Here is a 20,015-nt window from a genome sequence, read left to right as displayed (position 1 = left end):
AGCGAGTCAGCTGGCAATCGTCCCATCTTACACCCGGATGGCGCTGCAAGGCTATTCGGCATTACACATTCACTGCTTGCTGCGCAGGGGATGTGACGCTAGGATATTGGGGAATTCATTAAAGACAGCTTACACAATACGGCAAGTTTAACGAATACAAATATTTGACCGGCCGACGTTGCACTCTCGATGATACATTGCTGTGGCGAGGGTTGTGGCAGGAAAATCGTCACCAACCGCTGTACATATGTTGTCTTCCGGTGATCATGTAGATCAGACATGTTTGTGACTCATACAAGAACATTTCTAGGTCCTAGCGAGAACAACGAAACTCAATTAAAAATAATATTTGAAACTCATGGCGCGCTACTCTGGAAAAATGACAAGTAATCGTCGCACTGGCAAACAATAAGTAACCAATCTGAATCATCGAATTGCTTGTTTTCCGACAAAAAAAAAATGATTGACCGCGATGCCTCTCTTTGTACATATACTTGGGTACCGTCTCGACCGGCCAGATGCACCACAGCCAGGGCTGCGGAGTCGATGGATTTTCGGCGAGTCCGACTCCGACTCCGACTCCGGCTTTCAAAAACCAGCTCCGACTCCGACTCCGACTCCGGGCAGAATTGTCGACTCCGACCGACTCCAACTCCCGACTCCGACTCCGCAGACCTAGCAGGGCTGCGGAGTCGACAGATTTTCGGTGACTCCGACTCCGACTCCGGCTCGGGTTTCTAAAATCGACTCCGACTCCGACTCCGACTCCGGTCACAACTGTCGACTCCGACCGACTCCGACTCCGACTCCGACTCCGCAGCCCTGACCACAGCATCGGGCCCGATGGCGGTGACTCGCGGAAGGGGCTGTCAAAGCCACCCAATGCTCAGAGATCTGACACGAAATTCGGCCCGTAAACAAATACCGCACCGCACCGAGCAGAGAGGACGGCGGCGTTCAATACAGGGGTCAGCGTGGACGGCTGCTGATGCTGGGAGATGCTGTGACGGGGTCACAAAGTGTTCCCTGCTACACCCGGAGTATGGTTGGCAGTAAAAGGGACAATAATACCTGCAGATTGGCTCACGCAGGATCAACGTAAATAAAACAACACAATACAAATGAAGATAGAAATAATTTTCTTAGCATGTCGCTGTGACAAACGATAATATTCTGCAAAAAACACGTTTTGGTATTTCAGCCGCCCCAAACAGATATGGAGCACTTCGTTTAAACATTCGGCATTCAGCTGATCTAAAATAATAAGCACAGACACTGAGACAGATATCGGCTGAGCGTCCATCGGTCATATTCCAAATAACGATCTCATTTCAGCAGAAAATTGGACGCGTTAGGTCCCCGAGAGGCTGTGTGGGCCTCGGCACCTAGTGCCGGCCGATAAGGACACGGAACGAAATGAATGACTCACTGAACACACATACGATAGCCGGCCGCCGCTGAGATGGCAGTTATATGTAAGAACTGGCATGTCGCCCAGGTGTAACAGATACGAAATAAAAACAGCAGGTACTCTGTTCGTAAATTTCGGACTATTTTTATTGGAAACAAACTTCGGTCAGGGAAAGGGAGTCAGATAAAGTAAAATTAAGCTGGCAGCGTGGATTTGTTGCATTCGTATGAGTGTCAGTAGGTACGCATCGAAAACATGATCAGCAGGGTGTACCTATGCATAAAACTGTGCTCTGCAATACCCCATGAAAGGTCAAACATGTAGGTTTAAAGCTTCAGATCCTAACCGCTTTCCGTAATCAAGCTAAATAAAGATCACTTCACCCAACTAATATCCAGTATCAATATCCAAGCGGCTGTTGATGCAAAATATAGGTACAGGTGAGAGCATCTCTCCTCATCAGCAAACAACCGAAACCGGCAAAACCAGGGCTGCGGAGTCGGAGTCGGAGTCGGTCGGAGTCGACAGTCGTGACCGGAGTCGGAGTCGGAGTCGGAGTCGATTTTAGAAACCCGAGCCGGAGTCGGAGTCGGAGTCACCGAAAATCTGTCGACTCCTAGGTCTGCGGAGTCGGAGTCGGGAGTTGGAGTCGGTCGGAGTCGACAATTCTGCCCGGAGTCGGAGTCGGAGTCGGAGCTGGTTTTTGAAAGCCGGAGTCGGAGTCGGAGTCGCCGAAAATCCATCGACTCCACAGCCCTGGGCAAAACGATAACAAAAAAAAAAAACGTAAAACCCCACCCGTCTCAGTGAGCACCTGCACCCATCGGCCCCGACTGAAGAGGGGTGCGTCGTACTAACCTTGACTAGCATCGGCACGGAGCAGACGACCGCCGAGAGCGCGGCGCCGTCGGCCGCCTTCTGGTCCTTGCGCAGCAGCTCGAAGCTGCTGAGCCGGCTGACGTCGCCCTTGGCGCGCTGCAGCATCTCGAACAGCTGGTCGGGAGAGTCGCCTGCCGCACAGCGCCGGGCACCAGGTCAGTCTGAGAGTGGACGCTGGGCCGCCCGCCACCGCGGCCAGCCGGACAGCCGGACCGGCGCCCCGCCCCCGACACTCGCCTCGTGTGCCAAACACGAAAACACACCTCGCGCCGCGAGAAACACCGCCCAAAGTTGCCGAGACACGACTGCTTACTCAATCGGAGACGTCACTATGAGCGCTCATCCACAAACGATCCAAGGTGCAGTGTCGTCTCCACAGTGTAACACTTCCTCACCTCGCACAGTTATTGTGACTTATTCCGGGCGGCTGCGCTGCGGTGACGGCCGACACTGGTGGCACCCGGTACTGTTTACATGAGACTGTGAGGGTACGGTGTCCGACGCGAGAGCGGTGGTGACGGTACACCCTGCCCAGGGGCGCCCCCCTCCCCACCACGGACAGCCCAGACCCGACCGAGCCATGGATTAGGTATTCCTTTAGGAATACTTCATCCATGACCGAGCTATGTGCTGGGGAGACGCGGTACCGGCCGGCGTTACATAATTTATTGGGAAGGCAGCTTCAGTACCGGCGCGAATTATTGCGAAAGAAATGACGGTATGCAGTTTTGAGATGCCAGCGGAGAGTCGAAATAAACACATGTCTTCCATAGTATTAGTAACGCGCACATGAATGTGAATAGTTAGGCGGAAGAAATGAAATTATAACAAATGACATTAACCCTCGCCCGTATTGGTGTTTTTCCAGCCGCGAACGTATAAGGGGGGGGTCCGCTGGACCCCCCCCCCTTGCCGTTTCGCCCCTGATCGAGCTAGAGCTTCGCGGAAAAAAACGAGCGTGTTGCCCGTGACGAGAGGGAGCCGATGATACCCAATTTTAAGGTCCTAGGTGGTCCTAGGTCATTGGTTGACCTTGCAGGTCAGGTCAATGACCCAAAAGTCGGGGAAATCGGGACCTGTTAGAACGTCGTAAAGTGTGGCTGCTGGGGGGTTTTCGAAATGCTGATCACGAATATCATGTTAGTTTTGATCACAGATGATGTGTTCATGCATTTAGTCCAGGTCGGGTCAGGTCAGGTCAGGTCAACCAGTAGGGGTCCTACCGGGTATTCCTAGTAGGTGGCAACCGCCTCTGACAGCCTCGTAACATGTTACGAAGGCACCAAAACTACTTCGTAAATGTTCATATGGTTGCTAAATTCGAATTCAGCTCCAAAAACTGGCCTAGAAACATGTAAAACTCGAAAAAGTGAACCGAGGTCATCAAAAGGTCAATGACCTGACCTGAGCTTCAGGTGACCTTGACACCCACCCTAATGCATGGGGGCAACACCATATCATATGTTTGAACGCTTGAAACCACGAAAAGACTGCAAACGCGCCGCTAATGCGAGCCGACATACGCCGAAACGCGATTCTGGCCAAACATGGTCACGAAAAGTAGGTCACAGCCCACAGGTCAAAGGTCATTTGGGTCAGGGTCATGAAATTTTTAGGGTAGGTGTAAAATTAAATAACGCGAGGGTACTGAAAGTTTCGTTGCGATCGGCCGCTTTTTACGCGAGTTATTCGCGAAAAACCATGGGGGGTCCGTTCGACCCCCCCCCCCCCCCTATACGGGCGAGGGTTAAACCAGATAGACGGCGACACATTGCACGGCTATAATAAGCAAATTGAATAGCTACGCACCGATTATATAGTTTGTTTCAAAATCCATCCATCAAACAGGCAGAGAAAATGATAGCATCGCTTGATTGTGGAAAACAGTCATATGTGAAGCTGTATCCTGGAAGGCATCCCTTTCCACCAGCTTCAACTTCCAGCGCAGGCACGAATGGCCGCACAATACACACGGTCAGATAGCGCGCCCCGCTCACTGCCCAATAGTGTAAGTGACGGATCAGATGTCCCGGGAGAGGCGCGAGGTGTGTCCCTCAAAGGTGGGGCCGGGAGGGGGGAGGCTGAAGTGATCAGCGCGGCAGTCCGACACAGTATCGGGTGACAGGAGCGATGTCAGCAGCGTTAGCGCACTGTCTGCATCGCAACAGCACCAGTCAGCTGTCAGAACTGTGTCAAGCAATGCTATTACGGGGCTTCTGTTACCTAATTCAATAAAAGCGTTTTTTTACGAGCCCCCCCCCCCCCCGAAAAAATACAATATATATTTACCTCACGAGTCAGCCAAGAGTGAGACGTTCCTCGAGCCGGTCATACATGTCGCCGTTGGGGCTATCACATGGGCCGTAACATTCGGTAGTCTAGGGAGCTCCCTCCTGCTACGCTTGATACCATGATCTCTATCTGATCTCTATCTGTGAAGTTGCAGCGGGTCTAGAATATAACGCGACACGGGGATGCAACTCAGCAGTAATTGCGAACAACCACTATAATACGGTTACATGTGTGACTGGGACCAACGCTGACCACGACTGGTCCGAGCGTTCCGCATATTTGCAGCAGTCGCCTGCAATCGATGTGTCAGAAGAGCAGCAGCAGTGTCAAAGCCGCGTCAGCAGTGTCGGAGTGATGTCGGAGTGGTGTCCGCAGTGTCAGAGCGTTATCAACAGTGTCAGGGTGGTGTCAGCAGTGTCATAGTGTGGTGTCCGCAGTGTCAGAGCGGTATCAGCGAGTCAGAGCGGTGTCAGCAGTGTCAGGGCGGTGTCAGCGGTGTCAGAACGGTGTCAGGTGGAGTCCGCAGTGTCGCGGAGGCCACTCACCTGAGGACAGCGGTTCCAGAAAGGAGATCATCAGTCGGTCCTTGGGCGTACCGCGCTGCGCTGCCGCAGACATGTTGACCGTGTCCAACACTATGGTGCCTGCCAGCCGAGCGGGGTGGGAGACGGGAGTCAGACAGCGGCAGCGGGGGAGTCATACAGCGGCAGCGGGACACAGCGGGGAGTCACACAGCAGGGGAGTCAAACAGCGGGGTCTGAGGAAGTCACACAGCGGACAGTAACACAGCGGAGCAGTCACACAGCGGCAGCGGGGCACAGCGGGGGGGGGGGGGTCACACAGCGGGGCAGTCACACAGCGGCAGTCGGGCACAGCGGGGAAGTCACACAGCGGCAGTCCGGCACAGCGGAACAGTCACACAGCGGCAGCGGGGCACAGCGGGGGGGGGGGGTCACACAGCGGACAGTAACACAGCGGGGGAGTCACACAGCGGCAGCGGGGCACACCAGGGGGGGGGGGGGGTCACACAGTGGCAGTCGGGCACAGCGGAACAGTCACACAAGGGGCGCCAGCGACAGCGGAGCGGTCGCGGTGGACGCCACAAGCAGCCAAGAAGTTCGGTACTCGGTTTTGTTCTTCATGGCGATTATGTGTTTATTAAATGAACGCAACAAGCTAAAATAATCAATTAATGAGTATGTAGCGCATAAATTCCTATCATGACTACTGCGTCAAAATAGTTTTAGCCGTTCCTGAATCTTCAGCTTGTAGGTTCAGACAAGCAAACAGTTTGAATGAGGAACACCCAGCTCCGGGTCGAGCGTCTTGGCTGCTTTGTGCGGTAAAATGCCTTATGTCAGTGCGTCAAATGTCAAGCTATTGGGAAACAAGCTATGCACATGGACTACAGTCTGTATGTGAGTAGACATCACAGCTGCACATTATATACAAAGGCATAGGCTATTTGTAAAGCAATTATATAACTCCTAATGCACCAAATGTAGCATTATTGACCAGTATAACGCCTTTTGGGGCGACTAACGGAGCGAGCGAGAGGGTGGGCCTTGCACGTGCGAAATTGCGAGGCGGTACCTCCAACTGACTTGTGCACGGCACCCTACTAACCGGTCTCTAGCGATGTGCCAAATTTGAGCACAATCGGCCCAGCCGTTCTCGAGATCTGGGCCTCGTTTCATAAAAGGAATTACTTACGGCGTTCCGTCAATTATGCCAGATTTGGCGTATTTGATGCCAATTCGGTTTCATAAAGCCGGAGACCGGAGTAATTCACGCCATCGAAAGTACGGAGCTTCATTTACGGCAAATGCTCGATTCCGGACCAATTGATGCCATTTGGGTTTCATAAAACGACGTAATTAACGCCAAATATTTTATCAAGCTCTTGATATCAGTGGTGTAAACTACGCACAAAAATGTTGCGTGATTTTGAATTAATGTGAAGATTCGAAGCTAATTTTTGATATATTTTATAATGTTGAGCCCGGTGAGGAAGAAAGAACAGCGAAAATGAGAAAAAGAAACTGCAAATCTTCTGTACCAGTCGCTTTTTGTGGCCACTATCGGAATTTTGTTTATTCGCCGCGCCGCGCCACTTTCGTATTTAGGCACTTCTGCTTAGCTGGCTTTCTGCTGTTTTTAATATATTGTTTTAATAAAGGATGGTCATCAATATCAATTTTGTTTTTTCATACATAATTTTTAAGATTTAAATTCAACATAATTGTTTTATAAATTCTCGTAAAAAAATAAGTGTTGACATGAAATTGTAATTTGTAGGACGCTTGATAAATTACGGTAACTACGCAAATGTGCTTAGTTACGGAGGTGTAAACAATTCCAGTTGTGGCTTTGTGAAACGGATTTATTTGCGCTCCGTAGTTTGAAAGGGTGTGAATTACGGAAAGGTGTAAGTTACGGCAGAGTTTTATGAAACGAGGCCCTGGAAGCGACACCCTGCACGTGCGCACGTGCAAAATGGGTCCCAACTGACTTGGGCACGGCACCCTACTATCCGGTCCCTAGCCATATATCAAATTTAGGCGCAATCGGTCCAGCCGTTCTCGAGATCTGGAATCGACCCCTGCACGTCCGCACGTGCAGCAGCACCCCAACTGTGGCACATGGATATGCATTGCCTAGTGGGTGCCTACCTACATGCCAACTTTCAGCGCAATCGGCCCAGTAGTTACCGAGATATTGCAACTATTACAAAAGTGACACCTCTTCGTTTTGCACGTGGCACGTGCATAAGGGGTCACCCACATGCATCGGGAATAGTCCAATACTTGGTAGAAGGAATGAAGCTACCCTACAAAAATTACCGCGTGTAAATCGGTCAAGTGGTTGCTGAGATATAAGCGTCGCAGAATCGTGACCACGGCCGGCCGGCCGGCCGCTCATACTCAGAAATTTCCGTTATTCTACGTAAGACTCCGCTCGCTTCGCTCGCTCCGTAACAAATGTTCACCTCTTGCATTTCCTATTAGGGAAATGAAATGTGTATTGAACGCCAACCATTGAGTATTGGTCTCTATTCTCTTTCATTCCGTCAGCTAGCATCCCCTCCTACCAGGCACAATAAGTGTCAGCGAAGGTCGGCACCAATGATGTAGGGTCATGCATGCCATAGCTGTCCAAGCATGCTCGCTAGTGCCACCCGGGGACAACTGAAAAGCTGCAAAAACCGCGACGGAAGCTACTATGATTCGGGAGGTAAAAAGCATAAGCCTATTGAGATTAGATTTCGTTATGTGAGGCCGACCAGCCTCGGCACATCCCAGTCTGGAGACCTACCGAGCAGCAGGTCCGCCACCGTTCGGTCGATCAGACTCCGATTCAGCTGGAACAGTCGCTCGGCCACCAGGGTACAGCACGAGCCGACCGGTTCGATCACCACGTCATCTGGCGGAGACGGACACAGTTCAGCTGCCGTACCGTGCCGCTGGAGGGAGCCACGTTCCAGTTCAGTAAATCCGACACGAGACCGAGTAGGTAGCGTCAAGGTGACACTGACGTCAGCGTGCGAGCTCGACGGCCAAGTTCGAAACGTTTCAACAACAAAGGATTGACTGGACAAATAGCTGGCATCAGACTTAAAACGAAAGTTAAACCTTAGACTAACATAACAGTCAGTTTCCATAACTTCACTATTTTGGCGTCCTGATTGATAAATGCCAGAACTGACCTTAGACGGGCGAGTTCTCCCCAAGCCCCGAGTACGATATATCCGTTCCGAGTCGCCACTAACCGGAGAGCGGCCGGTCGGGCTGGCGGTGGTCCAGCACGTGCACGACACACGGCTGCAGCGGCGCGTCCGGACCGTCCAGACGGTGCCGGTCCACCAGTGTGATGAGCAGACGGCCGGCCCGGTGCAGCGCGGCCAGGTCCAGCTCGGGCCTGTCCCAGACACATACGGCGGTCAGGCGCTAGACACAGGCGGATGGATACCGAACTCACGACGGATTTAGGAAAGCTGACTGATGTAGCGGTACCGACGGACAAAAGGTGATACGAAACAGAGTATAACATCACCCACCTTCTGAGAACAACTCACCTGAACACCAAGTGCTCCTTGCCGATGCCGAGCTTGTGCAGGAAGAAGGTCACCTCCGTCTTCAGTGGGTACTCCTGTTCCGGTATGTTGAGGACGGGCACAAACAGTGTCTCCCGGTCCATCGAGCTCAGCAGGTAGGCGTAGGTGAGAGACGCGGCCGCCGAGTCCAGGTCGCAGGACTCGTTACCAAACACGGCATGGACGCGACCGCCGCCGGCAAACTGCCGGCTCTGCAAACGGCACATACATATCACTGAACGCCCAGATCTGACATCACTGAAGACACACACATCTTGTTGAATGATGCATTGCACAAATTAGTGAATGTAGGTACTGCAACAAGTCACTGTCACTGAACAAGTTGCTGAGTTTGCAATATAAATCTTAAAGGAAAAACATTTGAAATTTGTAAATAAAAATAGAAAGAGGTTTCATGAAACAAACTAATTCCACAGCTTCAGAGAAAATTCAGGAGTAATAACTATCCTGATCTTTATCCCAAACATTACCCACAGCTGGACACAGCAGGACCACAAAATGATAAATCATATAAACAAATAGGCACCTAACCTAACTAGAACACCCCAAAGGCACTTACCACAGCAGCCTTAGAGTCCTTCAGAAATCTCAGCATGCTTCCAGACACAAGTAGCTTCAGAGCCTATAACTAAATCAATTTGAAGTGACAATAATTTTGTTTTGAAAATCATCAGAAACAACTGGCTTCATTTAGAAATCTGAAGCATCTTCAAGGAATGAAAAGCAAGTGGATTCACCAAGAATCACTCACTGAAAACCAAGCAGTATTGAGTCAGGGTACTATAGCCTAATAAGATGTTTGGAGTCATTTCATTAAATATACAAAATATGGAGGCATTATATAATTCTAACTTAATGGATATGTTTGGATATTCCTTTTATTATGTAAAACTGGAATACTTTGTAAACTTATCTATCTGAGGGACTAGCAGTCTAGCATCTATTTCTAACAAGAACACTTGAATGAATTGGTGCTCTCCATAGCACATGAGCAAACTGGAATGAAAAGTACTTACCTACTGGAATTCAAATTGTAATGAAAAGTCTGCAGTTTAACCCTATTAGTGGCAGGCTCCTGGCTACCCCCTATTAGTGGCAGGGGGGGGCTGTTTACGACCCCCCCTTGATATCTCGAGATCTAACGGGCCGATTTTCAAAATTCAAACGGCATTCGATTTCGCTCAACGTGATCTACATTTCTAAAAAAATAAAAATTAAAAAATGTCAATAGGGGGCGGTAGAGGGGGGTAAAAACGGGCAAATTGCAGATACATTTTAGACTGTTTATCACGGCCAGGTTTCTGAACCAATCTTAACGCAACTTTTGCCGATCGATAGAGAATGAACCAGTAATTCACATGGATCCTAAAAATATGCATTTTCAAAAATCATAGGCGGATACAGATCATTGAGATTGGGGGTACACAAAAAGTATAGTAAATAAGGTATTTGTTGGTGCTGTTTCTAAAAAGGGTGGTAATGGTCTTGTTATGTTACAATTTTCTCATGAGAGAACGACTACAATTGTATTGGTCATGCATAGGCGGTGTCAGGGCACCTATGTTGGGAGGTAAAACATAACCCCCCTTTTTGGACGCCTGGATCCGCCTATTATAGCAAAAACGTGTCAAAAGAGGATGCACAATAACTGTATATGTTATCACATAATACCTTTCATCCACTGTTCGTAAAACTGGTGCAGCATCGTGATCTTCGCCCAAATGACTCGTTTCACGAATAGGACCCCCCAATTCCCAGTGCTCTGGAGCCGCCCCTGGTAAAGTTATGAACTTGAAATTTTCAGGGAATGTGCCCAATTTAGTTTTAGGAAAAGTCAGAAAATTTCAGCATCGTAGCTTCAGCGGTTTCGGAGCTATTCCCGAAAAACCTGAGGGGTGGATAAAAACAACCCCCCCCCCCTGCCACTAATAGGGTTAACATAATCAGCTACACAGCAATACACAAATTTGAGTCTACAACTCAGTGCCTAGTTAGGTAGGTACCTGAAAAAGAAAATGACATTCTAAAAAAAAAACAGAATATCGGTGGGTTTGTAGGTTTTAGGTTGTAGGTTAGTGGGTTTGTAGGTTTTAGGTTTGTAGGTTTAAAGTAAACAGTTTGTAGGTGAGTAGGTAAGGCTAGGTCCCTTTATGACTACCCACATCATGGGCCTGTTCCAGCACCTCCAGTAGAAATTCTAGACTGGAGGCTCTACCAGAAGTTTTACTGGAGGCGCAGGAATGCCATTTGGAGATTTCTGGAGGTTAGTGTCAGGGATACCCGAAGAATGATGATGGTTCATTCTTGAAAAAACAAAATTTGTTTAATTTTAGTAAGAAAGATTAGGCAATTGAAATAACTTTATAATAAATAACTTTCTGTACCTTCAATTTGTAAAATTAATGGTCAAAGATCCGTTAATTACATTCATATTTGTCACATGTGTGCCATAATTGTAGACCAGAGCCTCCAGTAAACCAACAGAGAAAGACCTTACCAGTCGGGGAAACTATGGTAAAATCTGCTATTTTTAGCAGTCTGCTATTTTTAGCAGAAATCTGCTAAAAATGGGTACGCATGTGACGTCATCGTACCCAAATATAGCAGATTTGGGTACGGCCCCATACAAAAGCAGATCTGCACCCTAATTGAAGCAAATGCGCATCAAATGCCTGGCAGATTCATGATGAGAATAGTGCTGAGAGTGATTCCTGCTATTTTTGTTCAGATCCGACTATTTTCAAATTCATTATTTGAAAATAGTCGGATCTGAACAAAAATATCAGAGGACATTCTCAGCACTATTCTAATCATGAATCTGCCAGGCATTTGATGCGCATTTGCTTCAATTAGGGTGCAGATCTGCTTTTGTATGGGGCCGTACCCAAATCTGCTATATTTGGGTACGATGACGTCACATGCGTACCCATTTTTAGCAGATTTCTGCTAAAAATAGCAGACTGCTAAAAATAGCAGATTTTACGATAGTTTCCCCGACTGTTACATCTGGAGGCTACTGGAGGTTTCTGGAGCTTCGGCAAGAGCTTTCTGGAGCTTTCTGGAGGTGCTGGAATGCCCTCTGGAGAATTCTAGAGCAATTTCTAAAGCTTTCTGGAGGTTTCTGGAGGCACTGGAACAGGCCATGTTTGTCCTAGGCTAGGTCAGCTCAGCATGTGTGACATTAGGATATTGCACCTGGCACTTTTTAATCACATTGTTTATTTACAGTAAAATACACTCAGAGATATAGTAAAACTGCTCTGTGCCGATTTTCCAGCCCAACAGATCAGGGCAACCTCTATAACATGTGGTGCACTGCAGTCAGAGGCGGATCCAGCTCAGAGTTTTGGGGGGGCCAACCATAAAAATTTATCGATCCTTTCCATGCATCGTCCATAAGCGTTATGTTAAAATTATGCTGTTTGGGGGGGGGCAAATCACTGGCAAATGCCCATTTTGCCCCCCCCCTGGATCTGCCACTGGGTGCAGTAATAGAGCTTCCAGCTCGTGTGCAATGCGGCGCAGGCCAGCCGACTGGCGGTAGCCGTCAACCAGAGCACGCTTGACGCACAGCCATCTCCTCTGGGAAGTTGAGGGGCGCATGCGGCGCCCTGGGGCAGAACAGATCGCTACTCTGAGACATGACCGGTAGAGCAAATAATCATACCAACATATACACTGCCTATTGACACAGTCTCATAGGAAGGTCAAGCTCAATATTCATGTTAATACAAGTCTTCGATTTTACTTGCAATTTCGTTAGGTATGTAGGTAGGTAGGTACTAACGTCTATTTTTTACGTCCAATCGTCCCTAGATCCTTTGTCAGCTACAATGACACTCTACCAGCATACATCAACATCTGGACATTGCCCATGTAAAATAAAAATAGAACAAACTGCAACAAACAATTATGACATAGGATCGACGGATATACGGGCACAAATAAAATAAAAAAACACACACATTTGATGAAGCGCAACAACGCGTCGCAGAATCAAGGTTCTCTATATTTACAAATCGCACAATCAAGGACGTCTGTCAATTCAGCAGCAACGAATATCAGCCTCACAGCAGCATATTTCGGGGTCTTTCGATTTGGCTGAAAATCGGTATACAGGGCCTCCTTGATGCGCTGATTCCGAAAATGTACCTCTTTGGGGTGGTATTTTGCACCGTTAACGAGTTAACGACCAATTAACATTTTAACGGGAAACGGTGGGGTCTTTCGATTTGGCTGAAAATCGGTATACAGGGCCTCCTTGATGCGCTGATTCCGAAAATGTAACTCCTTGGGGTGGTATTTTGCACCGTTAACGAGTTAAAGGCCAGTTAACATTTTAACGGGAAACAGTGGGGTCTTTCGATTTGGCTGAAAATCGGTGTCCAGAGCCTTCTCGATGCGCTGATTCCGAAAATGTACCTCTTTGGGGTGGTATTTTGCACCGTTAACGAGTTAACGACCAATTAACATTTTAACGGGAAACGGCGGGGTCTTTCGATTTGGGTGAGAATCAGTATACAGGGCCTTCTCGATGGGCTGATTTCGAAAATGTGCCTCTTTGGGGTGGTATTTTGCATCGTTAACGAGTTAACGATCCGTTAACATTTCAGCAGCATATATCGATTTCAGCTGCAAATTTTCGGGGTCTTTCCATTTGGCTTAAAATCGGTATACAGGGGCTCCTCGATGCGCTGATTCCGAAAATGAGCCTCTTTAGGGTGTTATTTTGCACCGTTAACGAGTGAACGATCAATTAACATTTTAACGGGAAACAGCGGGGTCTTTCGATTTGGCTGAAAATCGGTATACAGGGCCTCCTCGATGCGCTGATTACGAAAATGTACCTCTTTGGGGTGGTATTTTGCACCGTTAACGAGTTAACGGCCAATTAACATTTTAACGGGAAACGGCGGGGTCTTTCGATTTGGCTAAAATCGCTATACAGGGCCTCCTTGATGCACTGATTCCGAAAATGCACCTCTTTGGGATGGTATTTTGCACTGTTAACGAGTTAACGACCAATTAACATTTTAACGGCAAACGGCGGGGTATTTCGATTTGGCTGAAAATCGGTATACAGGGCCTCCTCGATGCGCTGATTCCGAAAATGTATCTCTTTGGGGTGGTATTTTGCACCGTTAACGAGTTAACGACCAATTAACATTTTAACGGGAAACGGCGGGGTCTTTCGATTTGGCTGAAAATCGGTATACAGGGCCTCCTCGATGCGCTGATTCCGAAAATGTACCTCTTTTGGGTGGTATTTTGCACCGTTAACGAGTTAACAGCCAATTAACATTTTAACGGGATAAAGCGGGGTCTTTCGATTTAGCTGCAAATCGGTGTACAGGGCCTTCTCGATGCGCTGATTTCGAAAATGTGCCTCTTTGGGGTGGTATTTTGCATCGTTAACGAGTTAACGATCCGTTAACATTTCAGCAGCATAAATCGATTTCAGCAGCAAATTTTCGGGGTCGGCGAAACGGCGGGGTCCTTCGATTTAGCTGAAAATCGGTATACAGGGCCTCCTGCTGAAATTTTAATGGATCGTTAACTCGTTAACGGTGCAAAATACCACCCTAAAGAGCTACATTTTCGTAATCAGCGCATCGAGGAGGCCCTGTGTACTGATTTTCAACCAAATCGAAAGACCCCGCCGTGTCCCGTTAAAATGTTACTTGGTCGTTAACTCGTTACCGGTGCCACATACCACCCAAAAGAGGTACATTTTCGGAATCAGTGCATCAAGGAGGCCCTGTATACCGATTTTCAGCCAAATCGAAAGACCCCGAAAATTTGCTGCTGGATTCGATATATGCTGCTGAAATGTTAACGTATCGTTAACTCGTTAACGGTGCAAAATACCACCCCAAAGAGGCACATTTTCGAAATCAGCGCATCGAGGAGGCCATGTATATCGGTTTTCAGCCAAATCGAAAGACCCCGCCGTATCCCGTAAAAATGTTATTTGGTCGTTAACTCGTTAACTGTGCAAAATACCAACCTAAAGAGGTACATTTTCGTTATCAGCGCATCGAGGAAGCCCTTTATACTGATTTTCAGCCAAATCGAAAGACCCCGCCGTTTCCCGTTAAAATGTTATTTGGTCGTTAACTCGTTAACGGTGCAAAATACCACCCCAAAGAGGTACATTTTCGGAATCAGCGCATTGAGAAGGCCCTGTACACCGATTTTCAGCCAAATCGAAAGACCCCGCCGTTTCCCGTTAAAATGTTAATTTGCCGTTAAGTCGTTAACGATGCAAAATACCACCCCAAAGAGGTACATTTTCGGAATCAGCGCATCGAGGAGGCCCTGTACACCGATTTTCAACCAAATCGAAAGACACCGAAAATTTGCTGCTGAAATTGATATATGCTGCGGAAATGTTAACGGATCGTTAACTCATTAACGGTGCAAAATACCATCCCAAAGAGGTACATTTTCGGAATCAGCGCATCGAGGAGGCCCTGTACACCGATTTTCAGCCAAATCGAAAGACCCCGCCGTTTCCCGTTAAAATGTTAATTGGCTGTTAACTCGTTAACGGTGCAAAATACCACCCCAAAGAGGTACATTTTTGGAATCAGCGCATCGAGGAGGCCCTGTACACCGATTTTCAGCCAAATCGAAAGACCCCGCCGTTTCCCGTTAAAATGTTAATTGGCCGTTAACTCGTTAACGGTGCAAAATACTACCCTAAAGAGGTACATTTTCGGAATCAGCGAATCGAGGAGGCCCTGTATACCGATTTTCAGGCAAATCGAAAGACCCCACCGTTTCCCGTTAAAATGTTAATTGGTCGTTAACTCGTTAACGGTGCATAATACCACCCCAAAAAGGTACATTTTCGGAATCATCGCATCGAGGAGGCCCTGTATACCGATTTTCAGTCAAATCGAAACACCCCGAAAATTTGCTGCTGAAATCGATATCATATATGCCGCTGAAATGTTAACGGATCGTTAACTCGTTAACGGTGCAAAATACCACCCCAAAGAGATACATTTTCGGGATCAGCGCATCGAGGAGGCCCTGTATACCGATTTTCAGGAAAATCGAAAGACCCCGCCGTTTCCCGTTAAAATGTTAATCGGTCGTTAACTCGTTAACGGTGTAAAATACCACCCCAATGAGGTACATTTTCGGAATCAGCGCATCGAGAAGGCCCTGTACACTGATTTTCAGCCAAATCGAAAGACCCCGCCGTTTCCCGTTAAAATGTTAATTGGCCGTTAACTCGTTAACAGTGCAAAATACCACCTCAAAGAGGCACATTTTCGAAATCAGCGCATCGAGGAGGAACTGTATATCGGTTTTCAGCCAAATCGAAAGACCCTGCCGTTTCCCGTTAAAATGTTATTTGGTCGTTAACTCGTTAACGGTGCAAAATACCACCCCAAAGAGGTACATTTTCGGAATCAGCGCATCGAGGAGGCCCTGTATACCGATTTTCAGCCAAATCGAAAGACCCCGAAATATGCTGCTGTGAGGCTGATATTCGTTGCTGCTGAATTGATAGACGTCAATCAAGGCCATGGTATACTAAATTTTTAGTCCCCGTCAAAAATTGCAACTAGAGGTGTGGCAACCATAGAGGTGGTAACAAGGCAATGCATGGTGACGGTGTGCGGGACTGTGGCAGCAAGGAATGGATCAGCGACGCACCAGAGGAGGGATCCTAGGGGTTCCAGGGCCCCTGAAGCAAGATAACTTTACTCCCTGAAGCACATTTACCTACTATTTTCTGCTCGAAAAGAAATTGAAATAGCTTCATGGACAGACGCACAATACCGATTCCTTTGTAAGGGACAAAATCAATCGCGACGTTTGTGTGTGACTTGCGTGTGCGTGTGGAGCAGCAGGCCGGGAAACAGCAAGAGTGCGTTAACCCTCGCCGGCCGAGGGGGGGGGGGGGGGCGGGGCGGGTGCCGCCCCCCCCCCATAGGTTTTTTTCGCGATAGCTCTGAACACGCTGGCGATAGTGAGCTGAAACTTGGCATACCTGACCTTTGATTCAAGCCCAATCTTTTGACATCAACCGCATTTTTGGGTCAGGTCAGGTCAGGTCACTGACCTATGACGTCATAAGTGAACCTCTGCACGGTCTTCAGATGTCGCAACTTCGCAACGCCCTAACTGCCAGAGGAGATGTCACAGGGAAATGAAACTTGCAGGATCTAGTATCCATTATGAGTTCCACAACTTGTATATCTCGGATTTTTCCTAAAGGTCATATGAGGTCAGGTCATTTTCGTGACCTCACCATTTCTTGGGGAAAAATTCAAACTGCTATTCTGGCGCCGGGAACGATCTACAACTATCTCAAGCACACAGAATCGTGATTTGATGCACTCATTGCAAGGTTAGATGCGTCACTTTTGCAATGTTGACCTTGCGTGACGTCATTTATGACGTCATCAAGGTCATATTAGTTTTTCGTCAATAACTCTTGATCAGATTGAGCTAGCGAGTCGGGGAAGCCACCAATGGACTCAGGAAGACCTGCCGAATCGAATGATATGCGACATGACCTCTTTCGACCAACTTCGTGACCTTAGGGTGCTGACCTGACCTTGACCTGAGGTCAACACCTCAAGTTGACCTGACCCAAACAAAAAGTATATCATTCGACGCGCCTGAGCGAGGCGAACACGATGCTGCCAAAATCGCGGCTCTGCGGCCGTTTTTTGCGAAGTTATTCACCAAAAACTGAACCTTACCCTGGGGCACTTGACCTGACCTCAGAGGTCACCGGTTGACCTAGGACCTTAAAATTGGGTACCAATCTCTGCATCTCGTAACGGCGCACACGCTCGTTTTTTTCCGCGACGCGCTAGCTCCACCAGGGGCGAAACGGCGAGGGGGGGTCGTACCCGCCCCCCCCCCCCCTCGGCCGGCGCGTATGTAGAAAACCAATAGGTCCGGCGAGGGTTAAAGGCTTGTCTACCGTATGGCTGCCTCCGACGGAGAAGGCGTGCCTGGGCGTGCCGGCGCCGAGTGAAATGCGGCGGCTTGCCGGCACCTGGGGCTCGCGTGTCCGTCTCTCGGGGCTTTGCCTGTGCGGTGACGTCGGGGCAGCATCTTTCAGGAAACGAATTACCCCCCCCCCCCCCCCCAAAAAAAAAAAACGCCGAAGTCCCGACCCCGTCCTGGATTTCCTTTGGCACTCGGCTCGCCACAAATAGCTATACCTACCTACTGCAGGTATTTATCTAGCAGGACAATTCCGTCTAAATTGTGTTGGGTTTGGGTATATGTACCAGGTAGCTCAATAAAAACGTTCCTAACTTTTAAGTCTCACCATTTTAACCCGCGCCCCACTGGGCTCTTCATAGCCCCCCCCCCCCCTCCTAACTCCGAAACTACTGGGCCGATCGTCAAAATTCAAACGGCGTCGTCTGATAGCCCCGGAAAAACTGTCGAGCGAAACCTAATTTCATTGACCTCGAGGTCACCGATGACGTCAGAGGTCAGGTCAATGTAAAAATTATTAGCATTTTGGCTTGTTCACATTTTGGGCTCTGGCCGCCGTCTTACAAGTCAGATCAGGCTCATTTTTGGTTTACACACTCATGAACAGATACTTTAGATACCCTGAGGGTTCTAAACTTGTACTTTGATTTTCAGGTCAGGGTCAGGTCATCACAGGTCACGGAAATATTATATCATGCGTCGGTCACATGACACATGTTTTATGGTCCATTTCAGTGATACGATTCCTAGCTATCCAGGGCTAACCGGCGGCTAACATCCACGCCAACTTCGTGAATGTGTACGGGAGTCATGCTCTGTATTTCTGTATTTCTGTATTTGCGCAAATCACCATTCTTAATAATTCTGCAGTTCGGAAGTGGAAGAAAACGTTTGGGGAGGGGAGGGAGAGCGTGCGCGACCTGGCAAGTGCAGGCAGGCTGAGGACGATGGTCACAGCCACTAACGTCGCCAAAGTGGAGGAGATGGTGATGGCCAGCTGAAAGATTACTGTCCAGGCGATAACAGAAAGCCTATAAACATAAGCCTACGCCAGTGACTATTGGCTGCTCGCAGTCCGCAGACATGAAGAAAAATATCCGGGGCCGGAGGTTCGGCTCGCGGTCTGCACTCGGGTCTGCTATTTACCAGTATGGCGAAAAGACCCTCACTCAAAGCCTCCGTGCGGCCATTCAGGACCTGGCCAAGCGATGGGACCGATGCGTTCGCCTGCAGGGCGAGTTCGTCGAGCCGTGAGCCATGTCTGGTTGAGATGTGCCAAAAAATAAACGAGTTATATCAAAACGGAACTTACTTTTTTCCGTATTTATTATCAAATCAACAAATTATTGCGTGCCCAGACAGTGAGCGACACGAAGCGATAATGCACATCAACGCTACGTCATCGTTACACTTCAGCTCTCTCACTCCCATCCCCCATCCCTCCCCTCCCTAACTGGCTCTGGGTCGCCGCAGTAGATTTAAAACGGAACCACCCTTCCTCACGAACAGCAGTAACAGTTCAATAAGTAAGCAGGCTCAGGATAAGAAAACACATTTTACAAAACCACTCCAAGTACGCGGCTTACATCCTTACGCTGGTGGTGGTATGTCGAAAAAATATTGTTTTGATGACTGTTATTAATAACTTGTTTTGTAAACACCAATCTACCTATTGGGTTCACAGAAAATAACGCGGGCGCGCAATAAGGAGACCGAGCGCAGATTGGGCACTCTCCCCTAACAGCCGTTTTCACGACGGGCTATCTGGCGAACGCACCTGATTTGGCCAAATCTGCACCTAGTCTCTTTTATACAAATATCTTCATTCTTCATATCATGAATTTATTTCAGTGTTTTAATCGAAAATAATGTCTGATAATTTGAAAAATGATGTCTTTAAGCATCTGTGCACTCCAAGCGGACAACTTTTAAGAAACACAATGAACCTTATTTTGACCAAATCAAATCTGCACCAAATTTGCACCTAATCTGAACCAAATGTGTACCAGATAGCCGTCGTGAAAACAGTACATACAGGGTGAGCCATAAAGATTTACCCATCGAAAATTTCACTTTGTCTTAACTCTCAAGGCGCGCTGACATAGCCATGTCATCTTTTACATTCATATAACAACTTTATCTCCTAACTAATAAATGTAGTCTGTTTTCTGTATGCTCGCATTCTTCTTATGTTACGCGCCCGAGACGCGAGAGCACTATGGCACGCGGCCGCCGCACCGTCGTTTCAATTATTTTCCTCTATCATCCACGCTATAACAATGCTGCGCCGTATGTCATCTGCGGTGTTTCAGGGACTAGGTAGAGTAGGGTTTTCAGGAT

General features: G+C 48.2%; 1 protein-coding gene across 5 annotated transcripts in view; it reads right to left on the bottom strand.

Moving 5' to 3' along the window:
- Nucleotides 1-12,690, bottom strand: part of LOC122364642 — a 57,384-nt gene extending 44,694 nt beyond the window's left edge. For 2 of the 5 annotated variants that reach the window (XM_043335235.1, XM_043335240.1), the window contains exons 1-7: nt 12,662-12,690; nt 9,256-9,446; nt 8,658-8,887; nt 8,352-8,500; nt 7,898-8,005; nt 5,128-5,226; nt 2,270-2,421 (exon numbers count right to left, since the gene is read on the bottom strand). In XM_043335235.1, the coding sequence (XP_043191170.1) occupies nt 2,270-2,421; nt 5,128-5,226; nt 7,898-8,005; nt 8,352-8,500; nt 8,658-8,887; nt 9,256-9,291 (774 nt within the window). In that variant the 5' untranslated portion in view covers nt 9,292-9,446; nt 12,662-12,690. The other 3 variants (XM_043335237.1, XM_043335236.1, XM_043335238.1) reach the window with 3 other exon arrangements.
- Nucleotides 12,691-20,015: the final 7,325 nt, after the last annotated feature.

This window comes from Amphibalanus amphitrite, unplaced genomic scaffold (assembly GCF_019059575.1).
Source record: "Amphibalanus amphitrite isolate SeventyFive unplaced genomic scaffold, NRLGWU_Aamphi_draft 000688F_arrow, whole genome shotgun sequence".
NCBI lineage: Eukaryota > Metazoa > Arthropoda > Thecostraca > Balanomorpha > Balanidae > Amphibalanus > Amphibalanus amphitrite.
Note: the sequence above shows the minus strand (reverse complement) of the source record. Positions and strands in the feature narration are given on the sequence as shown.